At 36.7% G+C, this 22,541-nt stretch overlaps 1 protein-coding gene across 1 annotated transcript in view; it reads right to left on the reverse strand.

Moving 5' to 3' along the window:
- The window catches only part of LOC103594828 (serine/threonine-protein kinase Nek10-like), a gene marked incomplete at its 3' end in the record, with an annotated part of 177,347 nt that overhangs the window by 115,949 nt on the left and 38,857 nt on the right, over positions 1 to 22,541 (reverse strand). Inside the window, 11 exon segments of the mRNA XM_008578105.1 lie at positions 3,921 to 4,023; positions 4,161 to 4,282; positions 6,392 to 6,437; positions 9,335 to 9,472; positions 9,980 to 10,108; positions 10,199 to 10,301; positions 11,682 to 11,746; positions 13,633 to 13,710; positions 15,249 to 15,310; positions 17,810 to 17,949; positions 20,907 to 21,131. Of these exon segments, the coding sequence (XP_008576327.1) occupies positions 3,921 to 4,023; positions 4,161 to 4,282; positions 6,392 to 6,437; positions 9,335 to 9,472; positions 9,980 to 10,108; positions 10,199 to 10,301; positions 11,682 to 11,746; positions 13,633 to 13,710; positions 15,249 to 15,310; positions 17,810 to 17,949; positions 20,907 to 21,131 (1,211 nt within the window).

The following is a 22,541-nucleotide window of genomic DNA, read 5'->3' on the forward strand; positions in this document are numbered from 1 at the left end:
CGGCTCACAGGATCACGCTGTCTCCTGGCGCGGCCGCTCAGACCCGACGCCATCTTCCCAAGAGTAGCACTATTGTATTTTAAATATTTTTTTAAAGTGATATCAAATCTCTGTGGATTATCTTTTTAGTCATAAAATCATATTATGCTCATTGAGAATAACTGTAGCACATCAATGCCCTGACCATACCATTGCTTTGGTAGAGAGAAACTGAATTGGAATAAGATTTTGTTCTGAAATTTATCACTGCGTCTTTATTTGAAACTAGGAAAATACTGCTTCTCTTAAAGCTAAAAAGTCTTGAAAATTGGGGAAACAATTTATTGAGTTTAACAACTCCTGAGTAAAAAGTCTGATAAATATTAATTAAAGTCTGATAAAAATCTATGAACTGAATGTGGTTCTGAGTCCCCGCTGTCCACACCCCTCCCTCAGTGACAGCAGACAGATGCACATTCCCCGTGGAAAGATACTAGAGAAGCATTATCTGGAAAAAAATGTTTAGATACCGACTTGGGGAATCCCCAAAAGAAAACCTCCATTTAGCTATAAAGAAGGTCACCAGAAGACAGCCTCAACTAGTACTCGCAGAGCTTCCAGCAGCCTTTCTTATGCCTTTCTCATAAGTATTAAAGTCCAGCCCAGGATCACGAGTGGAGGAAAACCTCCAACAGGAAAGAGAGATCAAACAAAGCAGGAAAAACCAAGAAGAAGAAGGAAAAAAAAAAGATACTCAGAAAATACAGAAACAATCCAGGGTGCTGAAGAAAAAATAGTCTATATTATCCTGAAAGAGAATAAAAGAAGGCTTCCATGAAAATGGAACATAAAACAAGATGGAATTTTTGAAAATTAAATATACAACCAAAAAAATTAAATATCCAGTAGGATAACTGGAAAACAAAGTCAAAGAAAGGACTCTAAAATACAACAAAGAAATAAAGTGTTAAAAACTAAGAGCAAAATTATTTTTTAAATTAGTAGATTATTTAGTACCTATAACATCTAAAACCAACAGAAATTCTAAAAAGAGAAACAGTGGAAGCAGAGGGGTGAGAAGGTAGCAAAGAAATAATGAAGTAAAATTTAACAGGGCTGAAGTTTTAAGTCTCCAGATTGAAGAATACACCTTATTCCAGAATAAAAATGAAACTGAATTTTAAAAGAGCCATCCAAAACAGTGGATGAAGGAAACATCCTAAAAGCTTCCAGAGAGATAAAACAGTTCACGTAGCAAGGAATGGGAATCACAAAAGCATTGGATTTCCTAAGACCAAAACTGGAAAACTGAAGAAATGCCTTCAAAATTTGGAATGATGATGACTTCCATCTGACAATACTATACCACCAAACTATCAATCAAGTGTGAGAGCCCCATAAAAATATTTTCTGACATGCAAGCATCCAAAAAATATAATTCCCAAAACACTTTTTCTTAGGAAGTACACTTCAGCAAAATAGAGGAGTTAAAAAAGAAGGAGAAAGGACACAAGATATAAGAAACAGAGACTCTAATCAGAAGAGGACCAAACTAAAGTTTCGGTACAATGGCTGTGCAGCCAACCTCAAGTGAAATCCAGGGCACACTGCAGCAAGCAGCTACAGCAATGAGGTGTCCCAGAAAACAGAAGTTGGAGTAGTTGTCATGTTCAACCACGTGGAAACAGTACAAAGAGGGCATTTATAATCCTTTTGGAAGAGTTGGGAAAAAGGAGTAATAGGTATGCAGAAAACTAGGAACACAAACAAAAAAAGAAGGCAATTATTAACTCTAAGAAAAATAAAAAGGTCTATGAGAAAGAAAAGATAATCAACATAGAACAATAATTACACAGTGGTAATAATGTAAACATTGAATATTGATTTGACTAAAATCATGCTATAACTATATGGCAGTATGGTAGATAGGGAAGAAGAGGAATTAAGAAAAAAAAAATCCTTATCTAGCACAATGATAAATCAAGTATCACAAGAAAAATCTTTAAAAAGTATTAAAAATGGTTATTTTGGAAGAACAGAACTGGGACTTGCCAAGGGGTGGAACAGGAAACTTGTTTTTCTCTATAAGTTTTTTAGTACTATTTTATATTGTAAACTACATTGATGTGATACTGATTAAAATAAATATAAATATAAAAACTAAAACAAGTTTAGAAAGAAATCAGGCTACTGGATTAAAAGATTAAGCTAAGTATATTTAAACGTAACCAAAGGAGATGATTGCAGCTAATCTTGGTAAGAAAATGAAATGTAGGGTTGCCTGTTACTCAGAAAATATGGCCTGGATACAGCCATTTAAGAAGAATTAAACAGATTTTTTCTTTGTTTCTTATAAATATATACCATTTCTAAGAAATTCAAATACAAAATTTATAATAATCCTTATTAACTTATACATTGAAATACCTACATGTAAATAAATTATAAAAGTTCTTAAGGAAATACAAGTCCAATTTATAAAAAAAGAAAAAGTAAAAAGCTTATGGTAAACAAAATTAATTTCAAATGATTTAAGTAAATGTGTGTCCAAGATGAAGATTCACAATTATTTGTTCTCTTTATCTACTTTGCACTGAAGTTTACGAAGTTTCTGTTTTAGGTTGCTGTTTTATTTTTAAAACTCATATAGGATATTCAACTTATAAAAATCAGAACAGTAAATCTAATCATTCTTCCTGAAGACATGTGTCTATGGTAAATGTGTACATTTGGAATTGCCTTCATTGATAATTTGATTTTTCTAAAACTGAGGGACTCAGCTTTAGATGATGTTATATGTCTCTCACGTCAACAACATTTAGGGCTGGTGTCTCCAACACTGGGTGCCTAAGATAATCCACTGGGAGACAAGAAAAAATATTAAAACCTTTGATTTTTATATGCACCTCTTTATATTTTATTTCTGTATATTCTGTTACGTACTATAGAATCTTTGTACAACAATATATGTGTAGAAAATGTGGGTATAGAAATAAGCCTGAAAATACTGGCAGTGTACAGTATTCTAAAAAAAAAATTTACTGATGGGATGTAATGACCAAAAATGTTTGGAGATCACTAATTTAGGGAGGCGTCTCCCTGCTTGTAGTTAGTAAACCATTAATAGTCCATGGGAGTAACAGATGTGTTCATGAACAAAGGCAAGAGAAAGTTAATATATCATCCTAAGCTAAAAAGTCAGCTTTAAGTTATGATTGAGAATTACACAACTGTGAGGGAAAAATAAACCCCCTAATTAGTAAAATTTTATCCAACATTAGGCCAACTTGCTATAGATAAAAATATTGTGATAAAAACCGTACGTTGAAGTATACAAATGACTGAATTTTTTATACCTCTTGATATGTACATGTGTCACCCATAAGGCACAGACTATGGTAAAATGGTTCAAAATACTGTGTTCACATGGTGGTCATAAAAGCTTTTGTTGATGAGGTGGTGCTGCACAGAAAGAAAAAACCTGGAAACCATTGATTTGGGAATTAAATATTCTAGCATTCTAAGAGAACTTTATTCTCTCATTTGGACAAAATACAATTCAATCATATATAGAACTATACGGGGTCTTCAAAAACTTTGTGGAAAGATTGGATTATCTTTTAATTCCATCTTTCTGCAAATGTTTTTAAGTATGCTTGTACTAGTCAATGTCCGATATGTTAGCCATTAGTCATAACAGGAATGTTTAAATTAGTTAAAATTTAATAAAATTTAAAATGTATTTCCTCAGTCACACTAGCACATTTTAACTGTCCTATAGCCACATGTGACCAGTGGCTACCATACTGGATGGCACAGATGCAAAACCTTCCCATGAGTTCCAAAAGTTCTACTGGACACTACTACTCTAGAATAATATTCTACTCTAGGATAATATTCAGAACTTCTTTAGTAAAAAATTCTAAGATTTTTATACTTACTAACTGTTACTTTGTCCTTATCCCCCAACATAATGTTGTTTGGTGTCAGATCTCTATGGACAATCCTCTTCTCCTTGTGTAAGTACCGAAGAGCTAAGCACAGCTTGAAACAATGAACAAAAAACAAATTTTATTTCCCCAAATATACATACAACCGGTGATGACTACTGCACCTGTCTCTGAGAAACCAGCTCAGAACTTTACTGTTTTACGAAAAATTTAATGAAGATAAAAGCATACCTGTATAAATATTTTCCATAGTCTTTCTTCAGTAAAGTGGTGGTGTTTTTCCTTCAAAGAACTGAAATGCTCTCCCAGTGGGGCTCCTTCTATTAGCTCCATAACTATATACAACCTATCATCTATATAAATAACACAAAAATATATAGAAATTTAAATGTAATGTAGACATGTTGAAAAAACCTTACGAATTAGAGTCCAAGCTTTCTAATGTTTGTGCAGGATTAGAGATGTGCCAAAATATGTATCCACCCAGCTCTGGAGGGGGAGGGAACAAGGGGGGTCTTAACGTAACTGGAGCACAGTGACAGTCTCTTCTAGCTACAAGTTTCTTTCCTAGCGCAAGTTTACACCAGCAAATGTTATCATTTTCTATGTACACCAAGACGAGGAAGGGTTGGAAGTGCCAAAGAGAACAAGCAAACAATCCCATCGTGGAGGGTTCCCTGAAAAACATGTAAACCCACCTTTCCTCTCAATAGTCTAAAATTTGCCCTCAGCTCAAGTCAGACGTTCAGAAAATTGCATTTTAAACTGCATTGTTTTGTAGCCTCGTAGAGTTACCTTATAGAATTTTACACTGAAATCATGCCATGGTCTTGCAATGACACAATTGAAAACACCACTCATAAGAGAAATTTCTGTTATGACCCTGAAGAGCACAAGAAGCTGAACTCCTCCCGGTTTTATCTCATGGATATTGGAAATCTCATGACTGACTGTGATTGTGACTGTCTCTTTGCTTTGGATGCCAAGAAACAAGTAATTACTACTTCCTCCTCTAAAATCAATATAAAACTATTAACAATGGTATGTGGGCCTGGCCCCGTGGCTCACTCGGGAGAGTGCGGTGCTGATGGCGCCGAGGCCACAGGTTCGGATCCCATATAGGGATGGCCGGTGCACTCACTGGCTGAGCGTGGTGCAGACCACACCATGCTGAGGGTTGCGATCCCCTTACCAGTCAGGAAAAAAAAAAAAAAACAATGGTATGTGATATGTGTCTTTTTGTGACTTTTGGATATATATAAAATATGCATATACACAATATTTACAAAAATTGAATCATACTCTACCAGTTATGCAACTTATCCTATTTTTCATTAAACAGCCTTATATTTCAGTACACTCAAATCCACACCATTCTTTCTGTTGGTTGCTTAATGCTGCATAGTAGTATTGCACAATACAGATATATCATAATTTATCTAATCATTCTCCTGCAGATAGATATTTATACTGTTTCTATTTTTCCATAATTCCAAGAATTATTTATTGTATGTACTGGTTTTCTAGTTTTATTTTTAATTTTCTCACCTTTTATTTACCTTTATTGCAATTTCCTAATCTATTTTATTATATTTTGTGCGTTTTTAAGCCACTTCGAATTCTTTTTGGAGGCTGTCAGGATGTAAAAAAGTTTTATTTTGTTTCTATATTAAAACAAGTTGTGTCAGTTCGGTACAAGGCAGAAACCAATCTTGATCTCTCTTTGAAGGGATATGCAATAAATTATGGGAAATTATTCTAATATCAAGAACAAGTGGCTAAGGGGGCAGCATTTACTTCAGTACTGAGTTCTTGAGTCACCTAGAGGAAGGGAGATGGGTAAAATCATAACAAATGACAAAGTGCACAAACGATTTTCTTAAATAATAACGGCACTGATAAAGAGGTACAGAGCCCCAATTATGCCTTATATTTCCTTAAATCTTCCTTCAAATGAAGATTTACTTTGAAAATTCCTAGGTGACACAGATCATTAAGATTTACCATTACCTATGTTATTTCCATCAATAATCCTATTTTTAAAAAAAAAAAAAAAAAAAAAAGACTGAATTTGGCCTTATCTCAACGTTTTGATACAGTATTTCATCACACTGGCAGAAAGAGAGCCTGCTTGCCTGCAGAATCAGTCAAGGCTCTATCGCCACCTTGTGGCATTTACCTGAACTTCAACTAAAAGAAATCTCAAAGACCTACCCCACGACAATTTATTTGGGGAGTCGAAAATGTCATCTGATTCAACAAAAACAACATCTCATTCTTTCTTAAAGAAAACACCATCCTTAGTTTTCTTTTCACCTAATCCTATTAAGTGCTTTTTTGTATATGAAAGTCGCAGTAATAACTATTTGGGCTTATTCATGTTGTGACATTCTAATACAAAAATATATAAATAACAAAGATAGAGTTCCTTAATTAGAAATATCATGAAAACTCATACTTACTTTCCAGAAATGTTTTGTAATAACGAACAACATTGGGATGATAAAGCTGTAAGAAAATAAACAACAAATATTTATACCACTACTTCAAAACACAAATTTTTCTTCACACACTATTTAGTTGGACTTCATTTTTGAAAACAACAAGGAAATTATTATGTTTATATTTATCTATAAAACTAAGCATTTCAAGATATCATTGAGATTTATGATTTTTAAAAATTTGTTGCTTACGTAACTAATCTGAAAATAGCAATCTCCTATATAGCTTTATCAAACAAAATTTAAAACTGTGCTTTATCAGCTAACTTAATTAACATAAAGAATTGTAGAACTAGAAGGAACTGTAAGAATTCATTTAGCACTCCCTGCCTCAACACCACACACAGACTGCATAAAGGAGAAACCTGAAATGAAATAATTTATCCATATATTCATTGCTCTTTTCCTCTCTCTACCACTTAAATATTTATATACAGTGCTAATGTCTATTTACTATTTCTGTCTTTCTATGCTCTCCAAAATGATGAGTATGAAACTGAAATCATCTAAGAGTTAACTCAGTTTAAATCATAACAGTTGACAAAGACTCCCTCCTTGACCAAACTTAAGTCAGGTTTCTCTGAGCCCTCTTTTTGAGGAGGCCCCATCCTTGGCCTGCCCAGTTTTTAGCAAGAATCCTGCTAAGCTAGTTTATCAAGAATCCCCCTAGCCTTAATATCCAATCAAGTTCCTTATCCTCCCACCCTTGATATCTAACCAGGTACCTCAATATTTTCCATCCACTGACCGCCTCATCCGGCATGTCTACTGTAAAACCTCAACTGTCCTTGTTGAATTCAGAGTTGGGTTTATCGTGTCTCCTCTATTACAACAGTTTGACCCTTTTTGCAATAGTATTGAATAAAGTTTTTCTCGCTATCTTTTAAGTGTCTGATGTAATTTCTCTTTAACATAAGTGAATGTGATGTTCTCTTTAACATAAGCGAATATGGATGTGAGTGGAAATTCTACTTTTTTTAAATTTAAAAAAGACTATTTTCTACAAGAATACTGAAATTTTTGTGGTTGTTCATTTATAATTTGAGTTTCTAGGTAAATTAAAATTTTCCCTATCTCAGAAGAGCTGCCATTACCTCTACAAATGGTTTTCATCTCTTTGTGGTCTTTCTGTGTGCCTTTTTGAGGGGGAGACTGGTAGCTGTCCACCTAAAACCTGCTGTCCCACTCATCCATTGCAACACAGTTGCAGCTGGACATGGCTCCCAGTCACAGATCACATCTTCAGCCTCTCTTGCAGCCAGGAATGGGCCTGTCACTCAGTTCTCCGCAATGGAGCATGAGGAGAAATGTGTGGTCTCCTGTGTCTGAGCCCTGAACTTCAGGAGTGCCTCCTGAGTGCTCTTCCCTTCCGAGCATATGAACATTCCTACGGCAGTTTCAACCATGCAGATGAAGACAATGCCCCAGGAGGCAGCAGAACAAGACGAAAGAAAAAACCTGCATCCCCAAATGAGTGCATGGAGCAGAGAACATTATCAACCTGGTCCACTCACTTGTGGATTGTTGCAGGAAAGAGAAGTAACCCACTGTACTGTGAAACCTCTTCTTGATGCTCCTATAATTTGGAGCCTTTTTGTTACTGCAGCTTAGTTTTAATTTTAACAAACACACTCGCCCATTCTAGTCCCACTTCTATTGTCTGCCATTACCTCCTCCGTTTAGGGCTCAATGTTATTATCCTTTCCATTGGTTCGATCCTTTACTGAGAAAGCAATTGCATGGTTTTGAGTTACTTCAAAGTCTAAGCAGATGTCTCTTATACTAGCCCCACCCTAACACTTTCTCTTCTTAGGAAATGTGCAAAAACAAATAATCTACTTCATCAACTAGATAGTGGTCAGCAGATTTTAAACAATATGGGACTTAGGTAAACAACCAGAATGATATCCTGAACCTACTCCACTAGCCAGGACTATATCTAGATTTGAGTCCCAATAAAGATAGTGAATTGGTTTAGGTCAAAAGCCATGTGCTATATTGAAACAGCACACTGTGAGAGGCTAGATTACCCTAAACGTGAGCAAACGCTAGCTTTTAAAAATCTAATCCATTAGTTTATAAAACTCAAATATAATACAAGCTATTAATGATAATATTTATTATAATTTATAAATTGGAGAACTGAAGAGTTTGATGAATACAGATCATCATATTTATAGTATTCTTTATGTCCCAGCACAGGTGCTACGCAAATGTGACTAATGGAGAACAAAGATCAGAGAAGCTGATCGCTCTCCACAGGAGGTGTAAATGAACAGTATTCATAAGGAATGTGCAAATAAGCAAGGCCGAAAAAGAAATCAATGTGTTCTTGGATCTCACAAAGAAATCCCAATTATCTTCTGACATGTTTATTCTTTCTCCCCAAACAAACTTTGGTAATGATAGTTAACTGAGCTGTTACATTATGTCAGAATATTCTGCTCATGCCAATAAATAATAACCCATTTTGAAAATCCAAATTTTAGATTTAATAAGACACATCTGAAGAATGCTAACAACTTTCCACTTGACAAAAATCAGGGAACTCTTAGTTATATTTCTATGCATGTAACTAAGTAACCAAATATTCTACAATATAATGAGAAGGGAATGAATACACTTAAAATGAAGAGAAAAGGACATATGTATGACATATGCGCTCTGTGCCGTAAACCCAACCGTCTTGCATCCATGGCCCTGATATAAACTCCAGAAAGTGTTTCTATAGTTCAATGTCAGGCCTTAGGAATAAAAGCTAGCTAATATAGCACGGCCTCAATGTCAATTATTTCACACAGAACTAGTTCAGAAACAGCATGAACAAAAATAGCACAAGAACTCTACTTTCTTTTGATAACATTTATTTAAGGAAACCATCTTCAGAAACAAGAAAACATTTACCTGCTCTTTAATTATTGTTAATTCAGAAACAATATTCTTTACACTGCTGTCTCGATCTTTTTTATCCTTTCCAAATGCTGGGTTATGTAAATTGACCTCTTTCATTGCTAAAAGATTTTGACCACTTCGCTTTCTAACCTAAAATGATAAGAAAAAAAAAGGAATGGGGTGGGGTAGAAAGGGGAAGAAAGACAGATTAACAAAGTCACATGATTAACCAAGTGATCTAAGTTACAGAGCATTTAAAATTCTAGCTGTATTTACACTAAGCTCAGCTCAAAAAAATTGGTACGACCTGGGTCATTCTGCAATATTCAGTAGGATTTTACTGGGTAAATACAGAAACACCGGTGTGAATTTGAAGAATGGGTCATGCATTGGGACCAGCTATTTTGACTGTTTTTTGTGAGAGATTAATGATGCCTGTTGTCTTAAAAAGTTAGTGGCCAATTTCTAGAGCTGAGAGCTAAGACAACATCAGTGCAGCTATCTCTGCCTATTGGGCAAAAACAGTCATTCTAATTTTTATATTTATTTGTTCACTATTTTTTAATGACAAGAGCTCCAATTCAATTGAGTAAGAGCGTGCCAGAGTCTAATTTGTTTGAGAATATCAGAAATGTTGTTCTCCAAAAGCAAAGTCACCTTGTAAACACAGCCAAAAGCTCCACTTCCGAGATGATCCAAAATTGCATAGTGGCCTATATACTTTGAAGGGGCTTTGTTCTGATTAATGCTTTCAATATTTTCAGCAATTTGCTTCAGTTCGTCCTCCTAACCAAAAAATAAGAAAATGGGTTGCTGTGATACATTCTATCCTGACCACATAGCAGCCTGCCAAAATATTGAAAACTCAGGACTTACCACTAATAAATTCAGCTTTGATACCAATTCTTCATAAGCACTGATATCACGAACATAATGTCCTATGTCAATGAAGATCTCAAACAAGTGGGTGGGGAAAAGTCTACGGGGAAAAATACACACATACACTTTACATAGAACTTGGAATCTGTTGGTCATAACTTGCTTTTTGGATGTAGCTCACTGATAGATTACATGAAACAAACTTAACTTAGGTTATCAACAAAGTCGGGGGAATAATACTTCCCAACTTATCCTGCAAAAATACACTACAGCTGCAGTTGTTGAGGAGTAAGAAAAACAAGTGGAGAGGAAAGTTCTAGAGAGCCACCCTACACCACTGTGCCTGCAGTTAACAGTACTGTACTGAGTACTCAGAATTTTAAGAGGGTAGATCTCATGTTATATGTTTTTTGCCACAATTAAAGAAATCGATATGATACAGATTACACAAAGACCTTATTTGTAAGATATTTGGGGATGTAGGTATGAAACATATTAGGAAAAAAATGCTTATTGGGTGTTTTTTGAGTATGAAGCACATTCATAAATGTCATTTGATTCAATCTTCGCATTAGACCTAAGGTAAATATTAACCTAATTTTAAAATGTTTTATGAAAATACAGGTAAATAAAAAATAAACCAAAATGGAGAGATTTGTGCATCATTTTCATAGTACTGGTTTCAAGGGCTTATTCAAATGTTTAAGTTCATTAAAATGGATGGTTTAGGGCCTTCAAATAAAGGTTATAATGAATAAGCAATTTTACTTCCTTTTTATCTAAATTCAAGCATCACATTTAAGTACAGTAACAGTATAAAATGCTCCATGCTTTCTGAATGAAAGATACTGTATTAACTCAAAACCTTATGTCTATTCTCCCTTATCAACAAAATTTTAGTAAAAACTTGGGCGTATGATTTTGTCTAACCCACCAAATGGTGTGCAGACCACACATGTGGGTAACTGGTGTTTGCTTCCCAAGATGGTGACTTTTGGGCCACCCTCACCAGTTCATGCTCCTGACCCCTTGACATCCAGCTTGCTCCCCTTCAAACGAGATCCTACCCTATCAGGGATATCCAGACAAATACCTTGTTTTTCTGTTGATTAAGGGGAAATTACCAGATCAACTTTTAAATTTCTGAATGGACAAAAACAAGCACATGTTTTAATGCCATCCGTTTTTAAATGTTAATATCATTAATTAAAAAAACCTAAAAACCATGGTAGTCACATGTAATTAAAAGGAGTTATACTGACACAGCGATTTATGCTCTTTCAACACCATTTTGTTAATTTTCAATATTGAAATATCACTGCAGTAGCTCAGTTATACCTGTCGAGTCTAGGAAATCTGAAGACACATGGTTTGCAATGTTGATTCATCCCTTACTGCTGCATCTAAACCATGTATGTGAAAACAGTTCAATCGATTGATCTCAAATCTAATGATCACTTATATTTCTCTAAGCTCATACCTTTTAAAGAGTGGTCTGTTTCTCTCCATACTGAAGAGAAACCTCAAGGCTCTGAAAGCATAACACTAGAAAATAAAAGGATACATGATTCTTAAATGGTAGCTCAACAAATCAAAACATTTCAGGGCAGAATTATTAAGAAATAAACACTAAAGAGGCTTTATTGTAAGTGGCTGGCCTAAACGGAAGCCAAAGCTTACAACTAAAAACAAAAAAACACCAACACCTGCGGTGTTCTCGTATTTAAAAAATGTTTATGTTGTAGAATGCTAGGGATCTTGGTCTTGTTTCACTCAGTATTTGTCATTAATTTCTTTCTAGAAAGTACAAAATGAACACAGAGACAAGAAGTAAAATTCCTATGCTGAGAAAACCAAACGTCCAAAGATTTCCAGGAGCTCAAGGTTTATTTTGTTTCTGGCCTGCTATGTATGCCTCAATATTTATATGGTGTCTTGTGAGAAAATAAACACCAGAAATGATGACATATAAAAATAGCCACAGGCACACTGGACTCAAACTTGACAAATTGGTCTCTTGAGTAAAGAGTCTTAAGCGTTACCCAAATAGAACAATCTACAGTAACTAACTCCCTAGAACACTCAGAAAGAGGCCTGTGAGGCTTTGACTAAGAAAAATAAACATCTGACATGTTGTAGTGCTGGGAAAAAAAAGACAGCACCCTGCCTCCAATTGAACCTCTGCAAGTCCAGGAAGCCACTGGAGTGATCGGGGGCCGCTGAATCAAATCTGGGATCATTTCATAAAATCAGTGATCTGAATACAGAACAGTCACAGACAAAATTGCCCAAAGAAGCTAGGCAGATACCAAAATGACATGAAGAAGACTGTTGAGAGCAGGGGGACGGTGAGCAAGCGGAGAACATGTATGCTCCTTGAAAGCCATTCCAACCGGAATTTTTTAAAACCTACTGGCTTAACAAAATACATCTACAGGATGGATTTCACTTCATCTGTTTTCCAGCACAATGTCACATATCTTGGGTGCACTGAAGAAATCAAGTCTCATGCCTGTACCAGTATGTTCTCATTGGTAGTTTTCCAAAAAGCCCTGCCTGTCAGCACATAGATACCTCTGGAGTCTCTGCCAGGTTTGGCCATCTTTCCTGGATAATAGCTCTTAAATCAGATTGGAGACAAAGGTTGTTTCTTATTTCCTTTTCTAAATGACTTGAAATAAAGATGAGTGGCAACTACTGCAAAAGCTCGCTTTAAATCTCATTTTGTCATTCCAGTGTCATTGGAGACACTGGACTCCACACCCATCCCCCAGCCCACCCCCGCCCACTCCTCAGAAAAGCACACAGGACCCTGCGTAAATGTCTCTCCTTCTTACCTTTGGGGCCTCATCTCCTGGAGCATTCCCTCCCCCATCACACACCCCAGGCCCACTGAGCAGCCCACCCTTCCCTGAGCCCATGCTAAGCTCTCAGGCAGCTTCGACGCTTTGCAAATGTCATTCCCCTGGGTGGAAGGCCCTGTAGCAGATCCCATTGGTGCCCTACCCAATATCCCCTTATCCACTTGATGGATGAGAAGGGACATCCATTTTGTAGGTTTGTCTTTTTAAAGGTGAAATTTCAGTAACCATGATCCATTTTTAAAGATGGCAAATAATTTTTCTCTGTTGTTATATTCTAACACATAAGCAATGCATATTTTTTAAAAACAGAACTTACTGATAAACAAAGGAACACCTAAATAAAATCACCGAATTATTCTACACACAGAAACCACCGTTAAGCCTTCTATGTAGTTTTAATACCCCTCGTTTCCATGCCACCAGCCTTCCTCACCAGACATTTTTTCTCTCCTAGTAAGCATAGGGACCAGCAATCACCCAAAAATTCTAAAAAGCATAGATTATATTATCAAAGATTCCCCAGATTTCAATAACTTGACATTGAAGAAAAGTAGACATGTTAATTACCTGTAATAGATTAGTTTTTGCTGCATTCTTTTGTTTATTTGGTAAAATTAATTTTGCTATTGTATATACACCATTTTCCTGGAAAAATAAAAGGGCCATGTTATCAGTGACCAGTGACAATGCCATAGAGATACACAAGCAGCAACTAAACAATCTCAAAAATTAATATTAAAGAAGAGATGTTAGTATGTATAATTTTGGAACTTTAAGCAAATATTACAGGACAATACTAAAAAACATCAATGTAATACTTTCAAACACCAAAGACTAAAACCACAATCTTAAAAATTTCAACTGTATTTAAAGAGTCAAGATTATAATTAATAAAGTATGTAAATTTAAACTGATTTAAATACTTAAAATGAAGAATGAGGGATTAAAAAGGGACAGAGAACAGGAATCCAAATACTTTAATGCTTTGCACTGCAAATACCTAACTAAGAAGTATAATTTCTTCCCCCCCCCCCTTTTTTTTTTTGGTAATTAAAGACTACATATAGATTAATCATTGTAAAAAATTTTTAAAAAGAAAGAAGAAACAAGAATAATAGATTTAAAAAGAACACAAAAGTTATCTGTGAAAACATAGTTAACATCTTTCTAGACTTATTCTAATATAAATGTATACATAGAGGAATGAAGAAAAAGTATTACTTATTGCTTTTTTATTATCTATTAAATGTATAATTACCTGATTTCTACTCTGTGAGGACATTTATAACTGTGAAGAGCTTTACTTGCTTTAACGCATCTAATCTTTATGGTTATTCTGTGAATTAGTTTATAATTTCCCTTTTTTATACATGAGAAAACTAAAACTTAGAGAGGATAAGTCATTTTTTCCAGAAGCCAAGCCAGCAAGGAATGATTCCAGGAACTGAACCCCAATCTGGCCAAATCCAAATACCCTGCTCCACCAACTACTGAACTTCCCTGATTTGCTGAGCTTCCTTAGGGACTTTAATCATGGGTGATCTGATTCCTTACCAACTTTTATGTATTTATGTATCTTGAACGTGAAGGTAGATCTATTGTACTGGTCCCCCCCAAAACAAAGTTTGCTCTGTAAAAGTCAATAAATAGGAGGTAACTTTCACAATAGAAATCCATACAAGGGTTGTACATATAAGTATGTGTATTTATGTACATTATATTTATATGTATGTATTTGTTTATATTTATATATTTATGTGTATAGCTGTGTGCAATCAGTTTCTTGGCAATAAATATTTTGTTTGGTATATCTCAATCACCTCTAACGGAATAACCTTAACTCGTGGTATCCTATATGCCCAGAATTAAAGCAATTCAGAATAACCTTTAAAAAAAAAAAAAAAAAGTAAAGAAAACAAACAAACAAAAAAAACTGCACATAACACAAGGTAGAAACATCAACATCAATTAACCACATATCAGTTCATTTTTAGCCACATGAATTAAAAGAGGAAGGACTAGAACATAAAATGGAATTCTATAAGTTAAATAAGAAATGTTAAAATATTAAAAGTCACATGATGGGATCCCCAAACCTATGTTCTGGGATCCAGACTGCAACCTCAGGTGGGGTAACCACGGCGTGGCTGTGGAGACCTGACCCTGGGGAGGCACGTTCTCACCTGAACCACCTGGTGGGCATTGGTGTCGTTGAGTACCAGTTCAGTGAGGGCAGCACAGCAGGCTGGAAGGAAAACCACCAAGCACAGACAGCAGGTCACCACTACAGATATGCTTTTACATAATGCTCTTACTCCACAGGGGATTTTACTAGCAAAGACACTTCTCAAGAAACACTTAATTTTCCTTCTGGCCCAGCTCTGGCAGAAGAGAAGCTGACTTTTACAGTTTTCTGATGCTCCATTCCATGTAATTCATGTGCATGTACATCCCACAGCAGCCTTTTAATGAGCACTTACTGTGCACCATGAGGCAGGGACTACATCTGCCTGGTTCACTGTAATCCCCCATGCCTAACATGTGCCTGGCACTTAGCAGATGCTCAATAAATATATCTACAGTGGTTGACAGAGGAACAAATGCTTTATATATATCATCCAAATTAACCCTTATAATCAGTGTATGTACTATGATTACCAGTTTTACTGATGAGGAAACATATTCAGAGAGGTTAATGTACTAGGCCACACAACCAGTTGGTGGAAGAGACCAGGAGCCCAGCCTCAGTCTGCCACACGTTAAATCCCAAGTCCTGAGCAGTACCATTCCTGCCTCCTACCAGCCATCATGGCAGCCTTTGGTGGCATTCTGCACTGAGATACTTGTCCTCCAAAAGGTATGTCAGGATACTACCATTTTATTGAGCCCTTGCCATTGGTCCAGCAGTATGCTAGAAACTTTACTTGTATCCTCATATAATTCTCACAACACTCTAAGACTGATACTATGGTTATCATCACCATTTTACATGAGCAAAACTGAAGCTTGGAGGGATTAAGAAACTACCCAAGGCCATACGGCCATCAAAGCAATGGGGACAAAACTCAGACCCTACCATTAACCCCTTATGTTTTTAATTTTTATTTATTTTTTTATTTACATATAAAATAAACTATGTAAAATAAAAGCACCTTAAGTGTACAGCCTAATAAGATATTATATAGCTATATATATATGAATATATACGCTATTTCCAGTTCCCAAAGGCTCCCTGTGCCACTTCGCAGACATTAACCTCCCTAACATCCCACACATACGTAACTGCTCTTCTGACTTCTATCACCATCGATTCATCCAATCTTTGAGAGTCCTAAAAAGACTAAGATCTCTGAGATTCAGCTGCATTAGACTTCTTGGGGAGCCTTCAAACAGGAAATCCCCAGCACAAGCCCTTGCGCTGAGACAGAGGCCTTTCATAGCAGAAACAGCAATTAGAGGAGCCGACCCTACTTCCCTGTCTTCATATGTCTGTGAAGAAATATCTCCTCCATTCTCCAGGAGGAAAGAGTAGGAAGCAAAGAAAGGCTGCCTTCTCCTGTTCCTTCCTTCCTTCCTCCCCTCCTCCTGCCCCATCTGCCCTGCTCCCTGCCCTCCCACTGGCCCACACAAGGCCTGCCTGCTCCCTTCCTGCTCCAGGGCACCCCACTTGGCTAGAAGCACTCAGACTGCACTGTAGCCCCACTTATCCCAGTGGCCAGGTGTCCCCATGCAGGGCACAGATGGCATGACTGTTCAAGAAAATGAACAGTCTATCTCTGCTATGGGTCAAATGTGTCCCCTAAAAGTTCATGTATCAGAAACTTGATCTCCATTGTAACAGTGTTAAGAGGGTGGGAAATCCAAATATGGTATTTGAAAGGCGGGGTCTTTAAGGTGATTTGATTGTGAGGACCGTGTTGTAGTGAATGAATTAATCCATTCATAGAACAATGGGTTGATGGTTTAGAAGGTAATCAAGGGCGTGGTTTTGATGGCTTTATAAGGAGGAGTGAGCAGGTTAGCTCTCTTGTTCAGCCCATTCTCACCATGTGGCACCCTGTGTCACTGCAGAAGAAGGCCCTCACCAGATGTGTTCCCTGGACTTTGGACTTCCCAGCCTCCAAAACTGTCAGATATAAATTTTGTTTCTTTATCAATTACCCAGTTTCAGGTATTCTGTTATAAACAACAGAAACGGACTAATACAGAGGCCCTGCCAAGAAGTGTGTTCATGCATCACTGCTCCTGCTTTCGTGCGAAAATCACAGAAAGGGTGGCATCTTTCTTCGTTTTCTCTTCAGAGCTCACAAATTATGAGGAAGGCAACTCCCTTGCATCTGGTGAGGTGGGGTATGTGCATCATGTATTCTCCCTTAAGTGGGATACCCCAAGATCTAGAATATTGTAAGAAGCATGATTCTGGCCACATATCAAGCTGCATTCTCTAACCCAGCTTTACTGGTAATAAAGCTAATATTGCTTCTTTATCTCTGCCTTCTGTGTTTACTTCTCAGTGAATTCAGAACATGGAAGGGAAAGGTAAGTTTGTCACATCATTAACCTGCAAGACCAACACTGATACCATGAAGTTTCTGGCATCCAAGTGGATTTAACTTTACATTTTTGTAAACTTATAAATCATGCCAAATTAACATTATCATACTAATTTTATAATAGAATAATAATACAACATAACAAACTACACAGTATCAAATAATAAAACATAATAGTATAACATAAATACCTGCTTGAAGAGAGAAAATATTTTCTTGTATTTCTCGAGGACTTAAATCTTCTGACAAATGAAACTGCTGGATTCGGCCTGCAGCATTTGCGCTGGACAGGCTTCCAATAGAGGAACGATCAGAAACAAAATTTCTATCTCTGAAAAAGAAAAGTTAATGTACAGACCACTTATCAATATCCCTTCATAGTCAGTCCTTTCTGTGTCCTGTTTAAGAAATCTTCACCTCCTCCAGGTCATGGTGTTTTCTCCTATGTTATCTTTATTTCACTTTCCAGTCCCCCTAGAATTGGTTTTTATGTGTGGCACGAGGTAGGAGTCATTTCTTTCTTTTTTTTTTTTTTTTTATGGTCACTGAACTGACTCCACACTGTTTACGGAAAACTTTCCTTTCTCCCCTCCTCCGCATGGACACCCTTGTGTTTGAATTCTCTGTCCTGCTGCAGTCTACTTACTTGAATATATCTTGGTCTTGATTATCCTGGGTTTTCTTTTTCCATGAAATTCCAATCTTTCTTTGTTTGAGAAAAGTTCTCTTCTATAACATCTTTGGACTTGTTTCTTTTTGTTTTACTCTCTACCTCAGGAATCTCAATCATCCACATGTTAAAAACCCATCTTCTGCAGGCCATATCTTTCACTTTCAATTGCTTTTATTCCTCTATATTTTCCTCTATATTATATATAATTTCTTCATGCTTGCTCTCCATTGTACTTCTTTCTGTTTTTTTCTGGTACTCTAGCTTATTTATCTGTTCTGTGGATTTTGTTTGGTCCTTACTTTCTTTCCTAGCTCTTCAATCTCCTCCACTTTTTTTGTTGTTCTATCATTTCATCTTTAATCTCATTTACAAATCCGTGTTCTGCATAATGTCTTTGATAAAATAAACCATTTGTTTTTCTGTTTACTTAATGCACTATCTTTCACAATAGATTCTTCATCTGTCTTTTGTCTGCTTTGTTGTCTTTTGTAAATGTGGTTACCATATTTATTTATTTATTTTTACGGCTACAGTTCTATCTGGATTTCTATGTGCCCAAATATAATGTGGATGAAGACTCCTTGGACTCCCTCCCATGTCATCTGTGTCTACTAGTAACCTCCCTTCAATGGGCATGGGGAAGGTAATGGAGCTGGGTCTAGGGACAGTCACAATTGGTGGTCTTATCTGTCACTTATCTAAAAATTCAAATTTTAGGGATCCCTCCACCTGATCAAGAATACATAGCCATTTGGGAACTGCCTTTGAATCTGGACTTGTAGGTAAATGGGTAACAAACAGGTTTCTGGGAAACTTCCCTGACAACAGTGCCTAGTCACACTGAAGCCACGTCCACCCCTAGTGCCAACCTCCACTCCTAGTACCTGCTCCAGGAAGCCCAGGGGAAAGCACAAGCTCTGAAAGGATATTGTTTATCCAGCTGGGGTAATAAACTTTCCCAGAGCACTGAGACATATTTAAGATAGAATAAGAGTTGACATATATTATCTTCCCAGCAAAGAGTTTTCTAACATTCAACCATTAAAACGGACTTCAAAATGACTCTTTAGATGTGAAAGAACTCTTTTCTATCAAGGACAATTATGACCTGAGCAAAAGGGGAAAACTAGTGCCTTGTATTAGACTCAACTCCACATAAGAAAAAGGCAGGTTTTGTCTTTGAAGTATTGCTTAACTATTACAGAATTTTATTTTGCCATTAAGAAAATACCTGCTCTCCAAGAGGGCAACCTACAGCTGTTATAATAGATAGGATTGACCAATAATAAGTAATAACCACCACCACCATCATCACCACCATTATTATTCTACAAACACAAACGAACAAAAATAAAACTTTGGCAATTGTAATCATTTTGGCCAAGGGACTAGCTTATTATATCACAGTACTAAAGAAAGACTTATGACTTATACTTTAAAGTAATTGAGATTTTTAAGTGACATTCATAAAAGCAAGTAGATTGTCAACACTCTATAAATTTTTTCTTTGTTTTGGTAATGACAGAAATTGTTAACAAAGCTTACCGTTCGTATCTCTACAGTCTATTCTTATGCCTGGGAATGTTCCCTCAGAGAAAATGAAGTTGGTAACACATAGTTTCACAATATCCCCAGAGGCATAGCAAGTACAAAGTCTTAATAATATTGGTCTGATAATATCTAGTTGTATTAAAATTGATAAGTCACTCTGCTTTCATTATAATAAGTTTTATTTATGTACCACAGATAATAAATGTGATCCCCTTCAAGCAGACATATTCATTTTTAACTGTGATTCAGCACCCATAGGTCTGGCCAAATTATGCTTTATAATATTAGGTAATAGAATCTTTCCATGGAATGTACCAATAGATTTTACTATTCAATACTTCAATATATTTAATTCATAAAATATTAAGTTAGGTTGCAACATACTTCAAGAGAATTTCAGTTTAAAACTATTTTAACAAACCATGCTTATGGCTTAGAATGCTATTGGAATTCTACTTTCAAAAGAGAAATAATAATATTGTACTTGTTGGCATTACAAAGTACATATACTGATTCAAGAAAAGCGTGGCAAGACAAATGTTTTCTTTAGGTTGTTGGATTTCCATTCAGCCTTCATTTGCAGACTTTTACATTTCTGGCACTGTACTGGAGGCTGGTAATGCAGAGATAAATATATCAGAGTTTCCAAAAAATTCAAAAGATAAATTCCCCGGGAAGGGGGAGTGTGGGGGGTTAGGAAGAAATTGGGTAAGGGGCACAAAGAATAATTATGATTTGTAATAATGAATATGCTCATAATAATGATTTGATCATCACATATTGTACACAAAAAAATGATAGTCAACACTATACCCCAAAATATGTGTAATCAATTATGCTTCAGTTAAAAAATTAAAATTTAAAAAAAAAAAAAAGATGGATGCCCTTGACATTGATTAGAGCATGCTTATGATGAGCATAAATGACTCTGGAAAGCACGAATGACCAAAGAAACCCCAGAGCAGGAAGGAGTAAGGCGAGCATGCCGCAATCTGCCATCTCGTCACAGAGTGCCCAGCCTTCGATGAATAGGGCAAAGCGGGCCAAAGCCCACTCTGACTCACCCTCGCAAAATATGAAGAAGCTGCTTGATGCCTCCCCAAATGCGAATTTCCACACTGGTCTCGGGGTCCTCACAAACCTGGACCAGAATCCAGACAACACTCCAGAGCAGCTTCAGGTGATCAGAGTGGAGCAAACTGAGAAGGACAGGTATCCCCTCATAGAGCTTCACCTGCTCTTTCACCTGGGGTTCGGCACAAAGTAGGCGCAGTAACTCCGCGGTCAGTCTGAAAGGGGACGAGGAGGGTAAGGATGAGCATCACAGCATCATGAGTTAGTGACTTGACATTTAGACCAGACCCATCACCACCACATGGAATGTAACTCTAACCCTGTCTAAGTCATGGGTCAACATACTTCCAGCTTTGCTGGCCATACAATCTCTTCATGACTACTCAGTTATGCTGAGAAAGCAGGAAAGCAGCCATAGACAACACATAAAAACCAACAGGCATGCCTGTGTCACAGTAAATCTTTTTTTACTAAAACAAGCAACAGGCCAAATTGAGCCTGCAGGTCATAGTTTGCTGACCACTGTCCTAAGTTATAGCCTCTCTGTATACTCATTGTTCTGGCTAAAAACCTGCTGACCAGCAGGTAGGTACTGAGTACAAACAATGTCACCTGCACTGGGCTAAAGATAAAAGAAGTATAAAAAGCCCTACTCTGGTTTCTGGAACCTTACTACGTGCTTGCAAAAATAAGACATTCATAGAAAACATCAAAAATACTATGCTGCAGGGGAATTAAATGCAAATGATTATTTAGTGACTATTAGTGACTATAAGCTCAGTGCAAAGTGCATTAAAATGATGGTAAAGACATAAGGTCCAGCAGAGCCATGAAACATTATGACGATAGATGTTTCCCAGACTCATCCTTAGTCCTCCATTGTCACCCTCTAAACATTCTCCCTGGGTGGCGTCATCCATTCTCCTAGTTTCAAACACTCCCTCTACCCTAACACCATGATCTCAGCCCAAGCATTGCTTCTAACCTCCAGAAGTTTTAGCCACATGGATGTTTCACAAGTACTCACACTGTGTCTAGATTCACAGTCATTATCCTCCCCAAATCTGTTCTTCCTCTTTTATCTCTGATCTTGACTCAAGGCACCATCATCTTTTCAATTTTCCAAGCCAGAACACTGTAAGTCATCTGACACACTTCTTTCTCCTTCCATATCCCACCACTGCCAATCAAGAGCCCATAGTACCCCCTATTTCCTGGGCAACTGCTGGGATTAAATTCTCTTGAAAGTCATGCAACTAGGTAAACCCACAGCTCCTCCCATCCTTGTGATCGCTGATCAAATTCACAAAATAAGCCTCTTCCGTCACCTACATCTCCAGCATTCTCATTCCCATTGCTTTATAATTCCTTTCCCCTGAGCCAATTTTCCATCTTCCTCCCAAACTTTCTTCTTTTCTTTTCTTTTCTTTTTTTGCTGCTGGCTGGTGTGGAATCTGAACCCTCACACTAACCAGCTGAGCTTACAGCCCAGCCCCCAACATTTTTGCTCTGACATTAAGAACACGTGTTCTTTGGTAAACAGTGTTCTTCACCTTCTCAAGCTTTCTTTCCTTTTTTTTTTTTTTTTTTTTTTTTTTTTTTTTTCCGCGCACGGTTTTTTTTTT

The sequence above is a fragment of the Galeopterus variegatus genome, unplaced genomic scaffold, assembly GCF_000696425.1.
Source record: "Galeopterus variegatus unplaced genomic scaffold, G_variegatus-3.0.2 Scaffold1630, whole genome shotgun sequence".
In the NCBI taxonomy this organism is placed as follows: Eukaryota; Metazoa; Chordata; class Mammalia; order Dermoptera; family Cynocephalidae; genus Galeopterus; species Galeopterus variegatus.